We start from the raw sequence: 16,478 nt of genomic DNA on the forward strand, positions 1-16,478 counted from the left end.
TACATGCTGAGTCACTTTAATGTAATTTCTTTGAATCAGACTTGTTGTCTTATTAAATTGGATATGACCATAAATCGTAAAAAGATTAGTAAACATAAAATATGTATAAAACATGTAAGTAGAAATGTAAATTAGGCAAGTCTCAATGCATGCTGCTATAGCAAAGAGTTGTAGTGCATATCTGCAGATGCAGAAAGATCTGATGGTAAAAAGTAATATGATAGGTCAGAGCAAGGGGAGGATAAACCAAATAATTACAGCTACTGAAAACTGGCAGTTACTTTTGGAAATAACTAAAAATCTCACATACAAGATAAAATTAAAGGTGATTTCATGTTTCTTTCATGCTGACTTTAATCTGTAACCAATATAAATTATAATTGTTTTATGCCTCCAGAAGATTGTAACAATCAGAACCATCATAAAAATTAATAAAGCTGGTAGTGAAGAAAAGCTATATAAGACTTTTGTCTTTATACTGCAATATAAATATGTATATAGAAATATTTAAGCATGTTTCATTAAATTATGAAATTAAAATAACTGACTTTTCTAGATTAAAAGTCGTAGTCTTACATTCTTAACACATTCCAAAGGTTTAGCAAATTATGTGTCAGAAATATTCGAAGCAGCTGCAACTTTTCATTCCTTACTCACACTTTCTAATCTCTTAACAGAAGAACAGGACAATTATTTTCTTTTATGTGATGTTTTACCAGAAGACAGATTACTCAGAGAACAGCTTCAGCAAAAAAGACTGGTAAGAAATTACTGTTGTTTCAGTTTTTAAGGTAAATGGTCCAATAGAGTAATATGTGGTAACTTAGGCATTTTAAAGTGAAATCATTTTTTGCTAGATTACAAAATTCTGCCTTTTTTTTTTTTTAAGCTAATTTCCCTAGCTGTTGCACAGATATACAGAAACCCCCTGTTTATGGATATTTCCTTGGAACAAAATTGCAGGTTGTGTGTCAGTATTGCACACAACTGGAAAATAAGCTCATAGCACTGCAAAAGTCTGAGTGTGCTGAACATTTTTCTTCTTGCAAGGATCTGCAATGCATTGACACACTGTTTGTTGTATAATAATATACATCTGGGGAAATTAGCAAAATAAAACTCAGTGTACAGTACTGTGAAAAGGGAAAGTGATATATATTTACAAAATCTTCAAGCAAGTTGACAATATGCATTCACACTCTCTTTCTCAGAGTTCATTAATTCACACTTTCATACTCACAAGCACCATAGTGTGTGAGTGGAGGAAGTCTGGCAGTATTGTTTCTGTGAGATGCAAAGGACAAGAAATGCAAGCTGTAGAGCCCACATGAACTGCTCTGGTTCTTCTTGCCCAGTGATGAAAACCCAATACTTTGGACAGACCTTGCTTAACTTCTAGGCATTGTCAGTTCTGAATAGGTGGTCCTTCAAGTTGAGCTCTTGCTGACCAGCATCTAGGAGTTTTAGTCCAGGTTGTTGAACAATGGGGGGTTTTTTGTTTGCTTGTTTGAAATACACATCTGGACTCTGATTTCACTGTTGGGCTATTTTAAAAATGAACGTTATGTGATACATAGCAGCCCTGTTGACAGTCTCCCCATGTTAGGATGCCAGGTCTTCTAATGGCAATTGATCTGTACTGTGAGGTGTTAGAGTGCAGGCCTTATGGTCTTTACATAAATAAATTCCTCACTTTACTACTGGCAGCTATGCCCTGGGAATTGGCAACGCAGGCCTTTTAACCCTTCATTATGCTGTTTCTTCTGGTATATTACAATTTTTTACATACACAGTATGTAACTAAAGACACCTTAAACGATAAGCATTAAGAATCAAGGAGAAGCAAAACCCACATTGTAGTCCCCAAGAAAGTTGGGATTGGCAGGCAAAAATCCAGTCAGTTCAACTACTCTGAGAGTGTTACTTCAGTTTGCTGGCTAAAGTAATATTTTTCAGCTCACTGCACATGACTAGTGAATCCCCAGAACTGGAGGAATACGTATAAGTCTTACACAGGTTTCCATAGGATCCAAGCCCTTGCAAAGAAGAAATGCGGTAGTTCAGCCACCAGGGATTTCCCATTGAGTTGTCATTGCCTTAGCTGAAATTTGCATTCCTGTGTAGGTCTCTTGCACTGGCATGGCAAACAGGAGAGGCAGTCATGCCAGTTCATCCTGAGAGGCACCATCCAGGATCTGTAAAAAAGGTTTATCAGTATCTTATCCATGACAGCAGCTAAGTATCTGTGGTATTTGCCCTCTTCTGATCTAGTGGTGATTCTTTCTCGAAATATTCACCTAGACTCCTGCAATTGACAGCTCAAGAATTTCCTAATTCAGCAACATGAACCAACTCTGAACTTCCAGGATCCCCAGCTCCCTACAGTAGTGAGTTGCACAGCTTAACTACACTCTGGGAGAGATCTGTCTGTTTGGTCCTTTTGAACCTGTCTTGCCATGCTGGCTGGTTTTTGTATGAGAAGAGGTAGTGAACAGTTTGTCCTTAGTCTCATCCAACTGTTCCTGATTTATCTCCTGGTCTACCTGCCTTACATTGTGTCTTTAGTTAGTCCTGTGCTGGAGCACACACTCACGGCAAAGAAGGACAACAGCGTCCTGGGCTATATTAGGAAGAGTGTTGCCATCCAGTCAAGGGACATGATTCTTTCTCTCTGCTCAGCACTACTGAGACACCATCTGAAGTGCTGGATCCAGTGCAGGGCTCACCAGCACAGGAAAGCAACTCCAGTGCGGGGTCACAGAGACTCTTAAGGGACTGCCACATCCTTCATAAAAGGAGAGGCTGAGAGAACTTGGACTGTTAAGTCTGCAAGACAAAGCTCAGGAGGAAACTTAGTGATGTATATAAATACTTGATGGGAACGAAGAAGAGGGAGTCAGATTCTTCTCAGTAATGCCCACCAACAGGACAAGAGACAAGGGGCATGAATTAAAAATCAGGAAATTACCTCTGAAAACAAAAAAACCCCACTTTTTTACTGTGAGGGTGGTCAAACACTAGAACAAGATGCCCTGAAGGTTTGTAGACTCTTCATCTGTGGAGACAGTCAAAACACATTCCTGGGTAACAAGCTAAAGTTGCCCTTGTTTGGACATGGGGCTTGCACTTATTGCTCTCATGAGGTACTTTGCAATTTCAGCAGTTTGGTGATTTGAGGTTGAGGATGCTGTCTGTTTGGTGGTTCTTCACTGTGCCTCATTGTTGCACTTCTCTGTATCTTTTCCAGTTTCCTACAGTCCCTTTGGGTTTATGAGAGATGTTTTGAATATTGTATGTGGGTATGCAGTGTCATAATGATGTTCGTTTCCCAAGCATATATCATGTTCTTTGTAGGAAGGAAAGAGGGTTGTGATTGAGCATGCAGCTGATGTTTTCATAAAACTGTCTAATTATAATTATACCTCCTGGCTGCTACAAATTGGGCTGTACTTTTTCTTTTTTTAAAGGGCATTTGTTTCTGATTTTGTGGTGTTTTGTGCTATGCAGTCCTAGTGCACCACTTCAATTTATGAAGGCCTATTCCAACTAGGCTTTCTCTCCACTGCCATTGTCAAGGGAATGTGGAGTCTGTTGGCTGGTGAGCAATCTCATCTCCTCTGCAAATAGACATTTCCTCAAACTCAGGAAAGAGTGGAGGATTTAGCCCAAAGCAAGTGCTGGTTTTGTTTACAAAGTAATTAAGTTAGAAAATAAAGAAATATGCATTCTTATTATGGTGTTAAATAGTTTGCAGTTATCACTGTTTTCAATATCAGAATTGTGTCCTGTTTTTACAGAAGGATTTTGTGAAATCAAGCTGCAGCTGTAGTTGGGGCTAATGGAGTCACTGCTTTAGTTACAGCAATAAAGTCCATTTTTTCATTTCCTTTTGCTGCAATCTGAGCGTTGACTTGCAAGTTAAATAGTTATTTTGCTTTGCAAAGCCTTTTACCTCCAGACAAGTCCAGCAATTAAGAGTGAGCTGGCAAATGGGCTTGTGTGAATTTCGTACAATAAAGACCAGAACTACTTTTGGTGATTTTTCTGCAGCCTTTGAATCCTTACTGCTGTCTCCAACAGCAAGCCCAAACAAGGACAAATATTGTCTTTAAAATGTGCTGGCTGAAGCATTTCATTTTGCAGTTTTGAAACTCCACTTCAGGAATATTTCAGGCTGTATTGCAGCAGGGGAGCTAGCCAAGGTGGATGTCATGCAGAGACATTATGGTGACTGTGATGTATTGAGAGAGTCCAAGGAATGAGCCTGAACTAGGTTAGAGAGCGCAGCTTGCTGAAATAGCTGACAAGGCTATGTAGTACAAAACAGACACAGTCTTTCGTTAAAAAACTCAGTCTTGACAAAGAATTCCTAGTTGTGAAGCAGTACCAGGCGAGGAAGTCCTGGCAGCAAAACTTGAGATACTTGGAGGGGCAGTGTCAATATAAGCCACTTGGACTTTTCCTTAAGATTTGTTTTAAAAAGGTAAAACCCCCAAACCTATTTTTTTGAAAATAACATACTTCCTACAACAGCACTAACCTTATCTTGCTGTCATGTTTACCTGTTATTTGACTGGTAGTTTTAGGTGAAGAGGCTACTCTTCCTCCCAGTAAATAAAGACCCTGAAGAGGAGTCTTCACCAAGACTGCAAGCTATACCAGCTTCCCAGGAAGAGCTGTTCATATGGTCCCAAGTTTGTCACCATCTTAAGCTGAGACAAGGTTGAGGAGGTTGAGGCTACACACTGGACAGGGTGGAGCTGTTAGCCTAATTTAGTTTAATGCAACATCAGAAGTGCTTACAGAGTAGCTAGTAATGTTAGGATGTTAATACCTCCTTCTGCCATTCTATAGGTCATTCTTTACCTATGTTTGGTATTTAATTGCTTTTCTCAAGCACTGTGGAATCTGGCCAACCCTTTATGGGTTTATGAAGACTTGTCACACTAAAGGCCAGAAATAGTTTTATCTAACTTCATAATGACTGTTGCGTAAATTCTGTCAGATCTGAATATGTATAACATCTAGCTTTTAAGCCTTTTTTAGCCTTTACTTATCTTGTTTCTTTGTTTCTTTTGTTTTAAATGCATTTCATAAACAGTTGTGTTGTAATTACCTTCCTACAAAGACTGAAGCCCTGAATATTGCAAACATTCTTTGTTTGTGTTTAGTCTCTTCCTACTTTGGACATTTGCTTTTCTTTGTTGTTTATTTCTAATGTATTTGGGGGTGGGGAGAGGTAATTTTTCCGCTACTCTATTTTACTGTGTTAACCTCTCCATCTTCTTTTTATTGTCTTAGTTCAAACAAACTTCACCTTTCTGCTGCTTCAGCTTGGCAGCCTGTGGTACATGTCTACTATAATTTCAGCCCTCTTTTCTTTTCATACATCTTCACACAGTTTTCAATCATACAATGAAACTCTTTCTCTCTTTTCCAGACATATACTCTGATTTTAGTAGTATTAATGAGTCTGCTGTCATAACAGAAAGAATGTGACCTGTGACTGTGCACTCTTCACAACAGTGCAACTGAGTGCTCAGATTTTTGAGTCCTTCACACTGTAACAGTTATGAAGATTCCCTGTCAGAAGAACATCTTTAGGCAAAATACCTCCTCAGAGGTTCTAATACCATTTATAAAAAGTTTTCACTGGACCTTCTCCCAAGTGATCATTTGTATAACATGCTGTCTTTCTAGCTGTTTGACTAGAGAGGGGAGAGAGCAAAGGACCAGAGCTAGCAAAACAGATGCCAACAAGAACCCCAAAATACAAAATGCTCCTACCTCAATCCAGCAATACTGCAACACAATACTTAAAATTGAGACTACTTTTATGCTTATGCCTTTGGAATAGAAATTTTGCACTTTGCCTTGTTAGGGCTTATGGCACAAATTTAGTGCTTATGGCAGAAATCTTAAAAAAAGAAGAAGACACATGCTGCTGTTACCTCTGTTTTACAGACTAACCTTCAGAATCCATCCTCCACTGCACAAGCAGGTTCCTGTACTGAGGAATAAGCTTAGGTCTTACTGTAGTCACAAATTCACTTCACGATCTTGTCTCAAACTGCATAGTGCAATGTGCTTCTTTCTCAGAACTAGAGAACTACTTTCTGCCTTAATTTCTTATCTTTCATAAGTACTGTGATTATAAAAAGGACATATTTTGGGGAAAGAAATCCCATTTTTTGTCAGACAGCTCATGTAGCTGGAAAAAAACAGGCAAAATTTTGACAACAAATTCTTCATTTTGGAATCAAAAGTAGCAAAACGTGCTGATTACTAGTTGTGAACAATTGTTCTATGTCCATGATCCAAACCATGCATTTAAATAGCTACATAAGTTGTTTAAAAGGGCTTTGTTAGTAAAGAAACTTATGACACACAAAAACCCCAGTGATTGGACAGCAATAAAGATAATTTAGCAAGTGGGATATAGCATCTGTTGGAAAGAAGGGTAATAGGAATTACAATATCAGAAAAGTCTTATGTGCCATAAAACCAGCTGTCCTGAGTCCATAGCTTTTGACATTGAATGGAGTTAGTCTTACCTTTCGAATGCATTTTGTATGTCTTGAATATCTCTTGAGCTATAGACCAGAGATGAAGTAACTGTTTAGGGAAAAGTTCTTACTATCTGCAAGTGTGCCTTTTTCATCTTCTACTGATTATCAGTCTGAATTCTTGCTGATGCATAGTGTATAAGTGTTTCTGGATATAAAGCAGGTTATTTCTTCCAAAATATTTCTTCCCAGGAGAGGATCTGACCCTTTTTTTTTTTTCCAGGCACTTCTAAAATTACCCCCTCTTCAGCTCCTCCTCACGACCTCAAACTAAGCATTATGAATGTGTGGGACATTTTTCTGCAATCCAAGTTACAAATTGTGAAGCAAATTATCAAATTGATTTTAAATTAGCAGTTTAGTGTGCTGGTATATTTAAAGATGATTATCCTGCTTAATTCTTTTATTCATTATGGAAAATAATATATGTGCTTTTTCCTCAAGTGACTTCATCTTCTCATTCTCTGATACTTTGATATGACTCAGGATCTTAAAAAAGTTTTGGGAAATTTTCATGGCTAAAATGTTTTGGGTATTTTGTCTTAGCATCAACAATGCATTATTGCTGACCTCCCCAAAAATTTGGAGGGGTCGGAAGCTGGTGCAAGAATTTAAGTAAATTACTCATTTCCTGCCTGATAACTTCAGTTTTTGCTTGATTTTCATTGGGCTGAATGTCTCTGCTCAGAAAAAAATCTCAGAAGTTTTATGTAAGTTACTGTAATTGCTGTTTTTCCTTCAGAGTCCCAGCAGTGAAGTAGAGGGTTGGAAATGTCTATAGGGAAGAAGAGCAGCCCTGTTGCTTTTGCTGTATTTGACTCAAACCAGTGCTTTTAATTCCTCACCTGTGCAGGTATCATAATTCCTCTCTGGCTTGGAAAGTTCCCTCTAGCAACAAAAGATGCCAATATTAGATAAAAGTAGTGTCTACTCTGAAAAATACTGTGGGGTTAGTCAAAGCTTCCCAGCTGCCAAGCATGCTGGTGTAGAGGGAAATGGGAAGGGTGAAGGATGGAGCAGTAGCTTCGTTCATGTGGAGAATACAGTACGCTTCTCCTTCCTGCTCAGACATAACTGAGAGCAGCAGCTCACAAGGATTTCAGTAATCTGGAGTTAGGCAGCCAAATATTGCAGAAAACTTTTTTTCCCTCCTTGTAAATTAAAATCAGGAAGCTACATTGTAATATCATTAATGAGAGGTTGGGGGTGTTTGAACCCTTGCTATCCTTGTATTTAAATTGTACACATCTGTTTAGATTGTTTCCAATGTGTTCTACAAAGTAGGTGCTTTCAAATCCAAGGTTAGCCCAACAGCGTCAAACATGCTGTTGAGTGGTAAGAGTGGCAGCTACATGTACCAGAGAGAGCACTGGCGTGGTGTGGGATGTTTGCTGCCTGTGTGGAGCAGACAGATAATCTTACTTAATTGCATCTCTGCTGAAGAGCTCTAACAAGGTGTGTTATGCTCCATTTATCACTTTCCAGAGTCAGCCCTGAAAAACAGGAATATATATTTGTTTATTTGATGTTTAGCATAACACAGCAGGACATGAGTGGATATGACCTAAAATGTGAGTAGGTGCTGGTGGGCATGACTCCAACATAAAATGTACACCCTGTAGTACAAAAACAAACAGAAAAGTCCCAGCATCTCTATTTTCAGGGTAACAGACTCCTAGCTGATGTGCAACAGCTACAGCTCCCAGGTAGTGTGGCTGAATATGGGCCCTGGAAGCATCTGTGGCATGGTGCCCCATTTCCCCTGGCAGCCCCAGGCCAGGTGTACGTCAGGTGCCACACACTGCCGTGCTCTTGACAGGCATCCTTATCGCTCCACTGCCCCTCGCTGGGTGCAGCATGCTGTTCTTGTGGGAGAGAAACAGCACATTCATTTGCTCAGTGTCAGCCTCCTGCCACTTGTAACTGGGCAATGGGATGTGGTGTGGTACATCCCTCAACCAACCCATCCACTCTGCAGGCCCTTACTGACAATAGTTCAAGCCTTCCTCTTATATCTTTTAGGGCTGAGGGGGCTTGTCTTTCCTTTCTTTCTTTTCCTTCTTTTTTGACATCTATGGAGCTTATCCAACAGGTGCAGCTGAATGTAATTTAGAGGTAGACTATGGACAAATTTGGGCATTAATCCACATAAAAGAGTTACTAAAGAGGCAGGTGAGAAACACAAAGTTCCACTGCAGGCTCTAAGGAGATAAAGAGTTTGAGAAAATCCCTTCAGAAATTCAGTCAGGATCCTGAATGTCAGAAAGCAGACAGAATCACCTCTAAAGTTGCAGAGAAATTAAACCCTTTCCCAGTTATCAGTACGTAAAACACATGGGTGGATTATGACCTTTCTATCTGAAGTGCATAATAATTCCATGTGTAACATTGTTCCTGTTACAGCACCAGAGAAAAATCGTCTGCTGCTTGATTTTATTGTTGTTAGGAAAAGTGCATCCAGTGTTTTAAGGTGTCTGGCCTGGCCTGTTGCAGTGCTTTAAACAGAACCAGGGTGAAGGCAATCACCTTCTCCTCCTCCCCTGGTTGATATGTTCCATGACTTCTTACAGAAGCTGCCAGGGCTGTTGTCGCTGATCCCATATTATGAAAAAGCTTTCTAGGGTGCCTGCAATTAGGCACACAGAACTCAGTCTGTCATTCCAGTGGGTGTTAGGTGGTTACCCATAAACTTGCTCACTGATACCAGAGGTAAATATGAATCATTAACTGTTATGTTTTATACAGAATTATTTAAACTGCTGCATTACTGTGGATTGTATTGCTTTCCAGGCACCATGCATATAATGTTATGAGAATTTTACTAGAACTTGACTGGAGCACAAATTGTCTTTGAAAGAAGTTTTTGTGAGAATCTACACTTAGAAAATACTAACATCTGGTTTATGTCAGCAGCACATTTGAATTTTATGTGTTCATTTTTACCAGTGAGGGTAAAGACATATAATAAGCTTATGTGATGGAATGATTTTATGATTATGGTTTTATCTGAATAACTGTATCTGTTTCTTTTCATAGAGAGAAATTTTAGAGCAGCAACAACAAGAGAGATGTGATACAAATTTTCATAGTATGTGTATGTTCTGCGATCAAGAATTCACAGGAAACAGGTTTGTTTATTGTCCTGTTTACTTTTGGTGTATTTTTTTCATGTCTACTCATCACCTTTTTTTATGGTTTTAGTGTCATCAAACCAGTTACTGCCTAATGGTAGGACTTAGAAGATAGAAATAATTTTAAGGTATACTTTGAGTATTTTTTTCATCTGCAGTGCCATTTTAAATAGACTCTGTCGTACTTCTCAATCCTTTCTATTTATTCCAAAACAACTTTTCATACTACACAGTAAGCTGGAGTTGGGAACCAGATGTTTTAAAGAGAGACATTTTTTTTGGCAGTTATTTTAGTGGCAAGTGTTTTAGTTTAAGCCAGTATAACTGTTAAAAAATGTTTTTATCCTGTTGTACATTTTCCTATTTAAACCTCACCAAACAGTTTGAATTTGAATATCAAATGAAAAAGAGGAGAGAAAAATTAGAGTGAGAATGGAGCACTTTGTAGCATCAGTCAAGTGCAAGCAAGAATTGCATTGAGACACTTACTCTAAGGAAACATTGTGTAGTGGGTTGACCTTGGCTGGACGCCAGGTACCCACCCAGCCACTCTATCACTCTCCTTCCCAAGTGGACAGGGGAGAGAAAAAAAGGTGGAGAAAAACTCATAGATTGAGATAAAGCAGCTTATTAAAGCAGAAGCAAAAGTTTGCTCACACACAAGCAAAGAGGAAAAAAATTAGGTTTACTCTCTACTTCCCATCAGCAAGCAATGTTCAGCCACTTCCCGGGAAGCAGTGCTTCAACACATGTAGCACCTGCTCCAGAAGGCAAACACTGTAAATAATGAATGGCCCACTCCTTCCCCCTCCTTTCCTTAGCTTTTATATCTGAGCTGATGTCACAGCGTATGGAATATCTTTGGTAATTTCGGTCAGCTATCCTAGTTGTGTCCCCTCCCAGGATCTTGCCCACCTCCAACCACTTGATGGAGTGCGGGGGTGAAGTTGAGGGACAGTGCTGATGCTGTGCCATCACTGCTCAGGGATGATCTCCATCTCAGCCAGACCCAATACACTTTGTTCATAAACAGTAAATCAGTTTCAGCTGGAGAAGCTGAGTGTTTGCCTGGTTAGGTCTGGTACTCTGAAAGGGTAGGAGAACCTGAGGTCATATCCCTGCAGGTTGTCCCAGTGTTGTGTGAATGTCCTCTTCTCTTCACTGTTTGGTGAAGTTCACATCATTCATCCCCCAAGAACTTCATCCTCTGATTACTCTTTGGTCTGACACATAGAATGCATGGATTGAAAAAAGTGCTGGACTGTGGCAAAAGCAGGTATCAACACTCACATGTTTCTGTAGTCTCCAAAAGCAGAAGCTGAGGCATATTAAAGAAGTTGAGCACCTAACAAGTTAACCAGTATATCTCTATTAGAAAAATAGCTTATTTGAACATCCATTATGTTTGTTTGTGTGTAATTTTGAGTGCTGTTGTGTGTAGTTTTGAGTGCTATATGAAGCACTTTTATTGATGTAAAAGCATATCACGTCCAAGAATTTCTGCTCTTCCAACCAACACAGAGAAAACTGACAAATGGCTTTTTAAAATGTTTCTCAAGAGGGTTGTTTGAAATGTGATTTGCTTGTACAAGTTAATAAATGAGCTTTTTTAACAGTGAGAGTCAAAATGAACTATACTATAATTTTCATTTAAAGTATTATACTTTGTGTATGCAGAGTGAGCTGTTGAAATGTCGCTGAATATTCAGCAGAGCTGAAAATGATAACTTCCTGTTTCAATAAAGTTGCATTTTTTTCCTAGCAGTGGCAGCAAGACTATTATTCTTTATTTATTGTCGGCTTTTATGCATTTTTACAGCAGTTGGTGTATTTGAAATCACTAATTGAATAATTCTCATATTTATCTAAAAATATGTAATGGTCTATTTGAATGTCATTTCTAGGTCTGTCCTTCTCAATCATATGGCAAGAGAGCATGCTTTTAACATTGGGCTGCCAGATAATATTGTGAATTGCTATGAGTTTTTGGCTGTATTACAGGGGAAGCTTGACAAGTAAGTAGTGTTTGGTTTGGCTTTTTTCAATAAATGTGGGTCATATTTATTTTAACCTTGGAAATAGGTTAGGTTAAAATTAATTCAACTTTCATAGTTAGTTAAGAGGAAACAAAGACATCTTGTAAGTTTATTGTGAGTCCTCTTAGTCTTTTTTTTTTTGACTTACTGAAAATTAATTCATAACAATTCATAGTATGTGTTTGCTGGAAAAAGTCATGTGCAGTTCTTCACTTGTTACATATTGCACAATTTCCATCAATAACAGCACATGCCTTTTTCTCGTAACTGTTAGGTTAGTGTCCTTTCTCATCATAATAATCTTTTTGCTAAATGTCTCTTTAACCACTGAAAACAGAGTTCTTGTGTCAATGTTCATTCACCTCTGTGTATCGTGAATGTAGGATGTTTGGTTTCTCCCTTCTGTACTGCTTACAGAGTGCATGCCAGAGGGATAGATATATGATAACTTTTTCCAGAAATGTAGATGTATTAACAATACCTTTTCTTTTATCATTGGTCTTGCCTAATGCACTGAATTATCGTGCTCACTGGTAATTTGCAGCTTTCCGATTTATCGGTAAGACCTGAGGCTTTCAGTTAGATGGAGTTTTCTCAAAGCCAGTCCTCTCTGCAGTTAATACACACGCTGAAATTGTGTCCAGGAGTAGCAAAAGGCCACTCCTCCTGTCTCTAAGAATAGACTTAATTGCTGTGCTGGTAGAATAGTACCTGAATGTAAATCAAGAGGAAAAAAATCTTGTTTCAGGCAAATATGACTACATTATGTGTGCTGAGGAAAAGCATTACATACTATTCCTGGGAATGCCCTTCTCAAGCAGAGCAAATACTTTGCTGTTAGCAGATGGAGCAAAGCAGATATTAAAATTCACAGGTGTATTCTGCCGTTGGACCTATGATTCACCAACAAGGCAGTACTGATCTGAAGCCTGAAAGCACAAGTAGAAATCAAGACTTCTTAAATGTCTTGGAAGGCAAAAAGATACTGAGAATCCTGAACTGCTTCTCCATACAAAAAACCTGAAGGGAATCTGGAACCAAAACAGTTCTATTAGTGCTGATAGTAAGAGATAATGTAAGGCAGTGCATATACTTCTGTTTTGTTTTAATTGGTCTGGAAGACATACTGTGGTAACATTCTTGTTTGTTAATGAATGTTTTCACCTTGTCAAGTCATGTATATGTGCACACATATATGTAATACTTCATGTCTATGTACATATGTATATACGTATGTGCATATACTTATGTATATGTGTGTATACCCATATATGTGAAGTTTATATATATATATATGTGGATGTGTGTGTATATGAATTTACTTATTAAATTTTATTTCTCAGGATTTCAAAGCCCATTGATCACCCTCGCAAAATTTCATTTAGCCTCCCTGTTAAGACCGAATTATAAAAACTTTCTGAGTACTAATTTTAACTGTTTAAAAGAGAAGCAGTATTTTCAGAGATTGGGGTTTTTTCACTCTAAATTGCAAAGAAACAGTTTCAGATGGATTGGATGCCAGTGTAAGTGTATGCTGAATTAAAGAGTTCACATGCTGACCAATCAGCAGCCTTCCCAGGCTAATTTTGGGTAATCAGATTTTTCTCCCACTTTGCATAGAGAGCAAACAGTAAACATTTTATTTTCTATATTTTCCTTTTATGTCGTTATTCCTATGTTTGATTCTACTGTGATCTAAGATTGTCTTGTTTTGTTTTTTTTTTCCAATAACCTTTCTCTTTTATTTAGCTTGCTTTCACATGCTTAAGATTATTCTTACTATACATAACTCCAGCTTATTAAAGGTTATTATCTTGTACTATTTTCCTTTTAACATATTGACCTGTTAACCTTTTTATTTTAGTTTGCAGTGTTTATATTGTGAAAAAGTCTTCAGAGACAAAAACACACTTAAAGATCACATGAGAAAGAAGCAGCATCGCAGAATCAATGCCAAAAACAAAGAGTATGACAAATTTTATATCATTAATTACTTGGTAAGTAGTTCTATGAATAATTAGTAAATTGACTAAAAAGATACAGACAATATCTAGTTAAAAGTGAGTAATTCCAAACCAGCAATTAGTATAAAGGTCAAAAATCAAGTGAAGGACTCTTAAGAAATATGCTCATTTATGGTATGATATTCTGGATAATTGTCAAACTAAGCACTAGTAAACATTTGTTGTTGAGAACTGATTTTGAGAGATGCAAGAATGGAGCTTGAAGAGATGCTAATCATCATGTCATTAATGCTCAGTCTCTGCTTTAATAACTAGAAGGGAAAATGAGATCGAGCAGTGAGGTCTAACTTGAATGCTATTTGCTTTGAGCTCCTTTTCTACAAACCTTAAGCTGGAAGTGCTCTTCAGAGTATAAATTAAATGCAAAGAGGAGGAAAATTAAAGGTACATAGATGAAAGAAAAAATATTAGTTTTTAGCCTCTGTGTAGGTGTATGTTGCTAAACATTTTTGTATCTCAGACCTCTGAGAGTGTGTACATGTGTGTGTAGCAGATTTTCACTTGCTGCCTTCAACTTGTGAATACAGGAGCTGCTTCAAAAGCTGCTATGTTCTGTACCAGAAATAACTGTAGTTCACCTGAAGTAGTCTTTGTGCCTTCTACGTGTGCGAACATCCAGGATATAAATAGGCATTACTCAGATTTTAATCTGTCCTATTTTAGATTAGGAAATTGATCTAGATGACTGCCCAGAAGTGCAGAGAACCATGGAGTACTACTTGAGAAATTTGAGAGACATACAGGAAGGTCATAACATCAGTACACAGTGGCTATGTCATGTTAATAAGCAGAATATGCCAAAGTAAATAAAACAGCAAGGCTAATGTTCATATACCTAAACTCTTTTCCCACTCTCTCCAGTTGCTGCAAAACTGGTGGCCTTGTCCATGCTTTCTGCTGAGAATGATCTCAAGGGCCTGTATGCTTCCTGAACCACATCCAAGCATGGTCTGGGTCATGCTGCTGATGTGGCCACAGAACATGCAAACTGTTTAATAGTCAGGGCCTTGATCCTCTTTACCTGGTATTCTGGCCAGGACTTTGCAGAGTGTCTTAGTCACTCAGAGACATATTTTTTCAGGTCCTTGCAATTACAGATGATAGTAAATATAATTCAAATAGGATATGTCCAACCACCACAGTGGTTAAAATTGGGCAAGGAGGTCTTCATGTGCAAGATTTGTACCAGTGCATCTTCTGGGAGATGCTTTTTATGATCACAGTCCTATGTCTGGCTACTTTGCTACAGCCATGGGTTTTTTCCAGACATTTTCAGTTGTTGTTCACTACAGTCTACTCAGTGGACTGTTTCTACTCAGTCTTTGTGATCCTTCGAACTGTACCCACATCAGAAGTCTGACATTTCATCTTTTAAAGAAAGGATTTTATTTAAAAATAAAGGATTGAAAACAGACTAAAGACTCTGTCTTAAACATGTATAAGGTAGTTCACTATAAAATGTGTATTTGCACACAGGAAATTTTTAGGAATGTTTTTACACAGTGGAAAGTGTTTGCTTTCCAAACAGCTTTTGATAACCCCCCCCTTTTTTTTTTTTTTTTACACAAATTGAATATTAATAGGAAAAACCTCAGTTTATTCACTAGGAGTTCAGTAGAGTGGCCTTTACATATATATGCATTCCATACTGCACAAATATGGTCTAGAGTAGATTATATTAAATGTGATAGATGTTTTTTTCAAGCTGGATCTGTATTCATTGAATTCTGCTTTCTGGTAATTACTTGACAGAGTGATTTTGCTTCCTCTCCCCTCACAGCTTACTAGAGGATATTTTTTTAATGTGTACTGTGAAGCTTTACTGGCCTACCAATGAGTTTTAAAGATCTGTGTTTTCCATTGCTCCTGAAGTCCAGGGGAATTATATGATTTCACAGACACAGACATGGTCTACATAACTTACCTGCGATGATAGATACAGAGTTTCAGAATTTGCTACTGAATTCACCTTAACCTAAAGATGTAGGCATACAATTTAGCTATTTTTTGTATGCTTTTCACAGAAGTTTTAATTTTGATCTTTCTATATTCCATTTTGATCAAGGGTTTTTTTTCATCAGAAAGAGATTATAAAACTAAGTAGCTCTCCAGTAATAAAAATCAATATTGTCACAGTCTTACACACTTTACCTTTAGGATGTGAACCATAAAGCTTTTCTGTCAGCAATTAGAACTTAAGCTATTTAAATTGATAGTTCTTTATTGCAACCATCTTACAGATGTTATTGTCCTTTTTTTATAATATTCCATGACATATTATCTTCACCAAGCACTGCATAAAATAGTCCTATTAAACTGGAACTGGCAGTTTCCTTTATTTTGTGGCTTTTCTACCAAGAAGTTTTAAGGACTTTTTGTTCAGATGGCCTGAGAATGTCTGCTGAATTGCCTCATGATCTTTTGGCCAGTTCTTACTTGTCTTTTAAGCTGGTGGCAGAGCTCCCGTTGATTTCATTTAGGGCAGTAGTCTTGCCTGCATTCTACCTTTCCGTCCATTCTGCTTTTGACTTCACTCCTGTTTGTAGTGCAGATAAGAGAATCTGTTTTCATAACATTAGTCACCTTTTCTGTCTGTTTGTTGGCAATTTTCTCCCCTAAATTTTTAATTTTGCATAGCAGTGAGTAACATAAGTGTGTATTCCTTTGTAAATATTTTTATATTCTGTGACTTTCTATGACTTCTGTTGTGATCTACTTCCA

General features: G+C 37.8%; 1 protein-coding gene across 1 annotated transcript in view; it reads left to right on the forward strand.

Annotated features, from left to right (window-relative positions):
• ZNF277 (zinc finger protein 277) overlaps positions 1 to 16,478 on the forward strand; it is a gene marked incomplete at its 5' end in the record, with an annotated part of 30,697 nt that overhangs the window by 5,002 nt on the left and 9,217 nt on the right. Inside the window, 4 exons of the mRNA XM_027906923.1 lie at positions 678 to 760; positions 9,603 to 9,694; positions 11,602 to 11,712; positions 13,598 to 13,730. Of these exons, the coding sequence (XP_027762724.1) occupies positions 678 to 760; positions 9,603 to 9,694; positions 11,602 to 11,712; positions 13,598 to 13,730 (419 nt within the window). The remainder of the gene's footprint in view (positions 1 to 677; positions 761 to 9,602; positions 9,695 to 11,601; positions 11,713 to 13,597; positions 13,731 to 16,478) is intronic.

The sequence above is a fragment of the Empidonax traillii genome, unplaced genomic scaffold (genome assembly GCF_003031625.1).
Source record: "Empidonax traillii isolate 1590-97213 ecotype Southwest subspecies unplaced genomic scaffold, ASM303162v1 scaffold1375:size120127, whole genome shotgun sequence".
Lineage (NCBI taxonomy): Eukaryota > Metazoa > Chordata > Aves > Passeriformes > Tyrannidae > Empidonax > Empidonax traillii.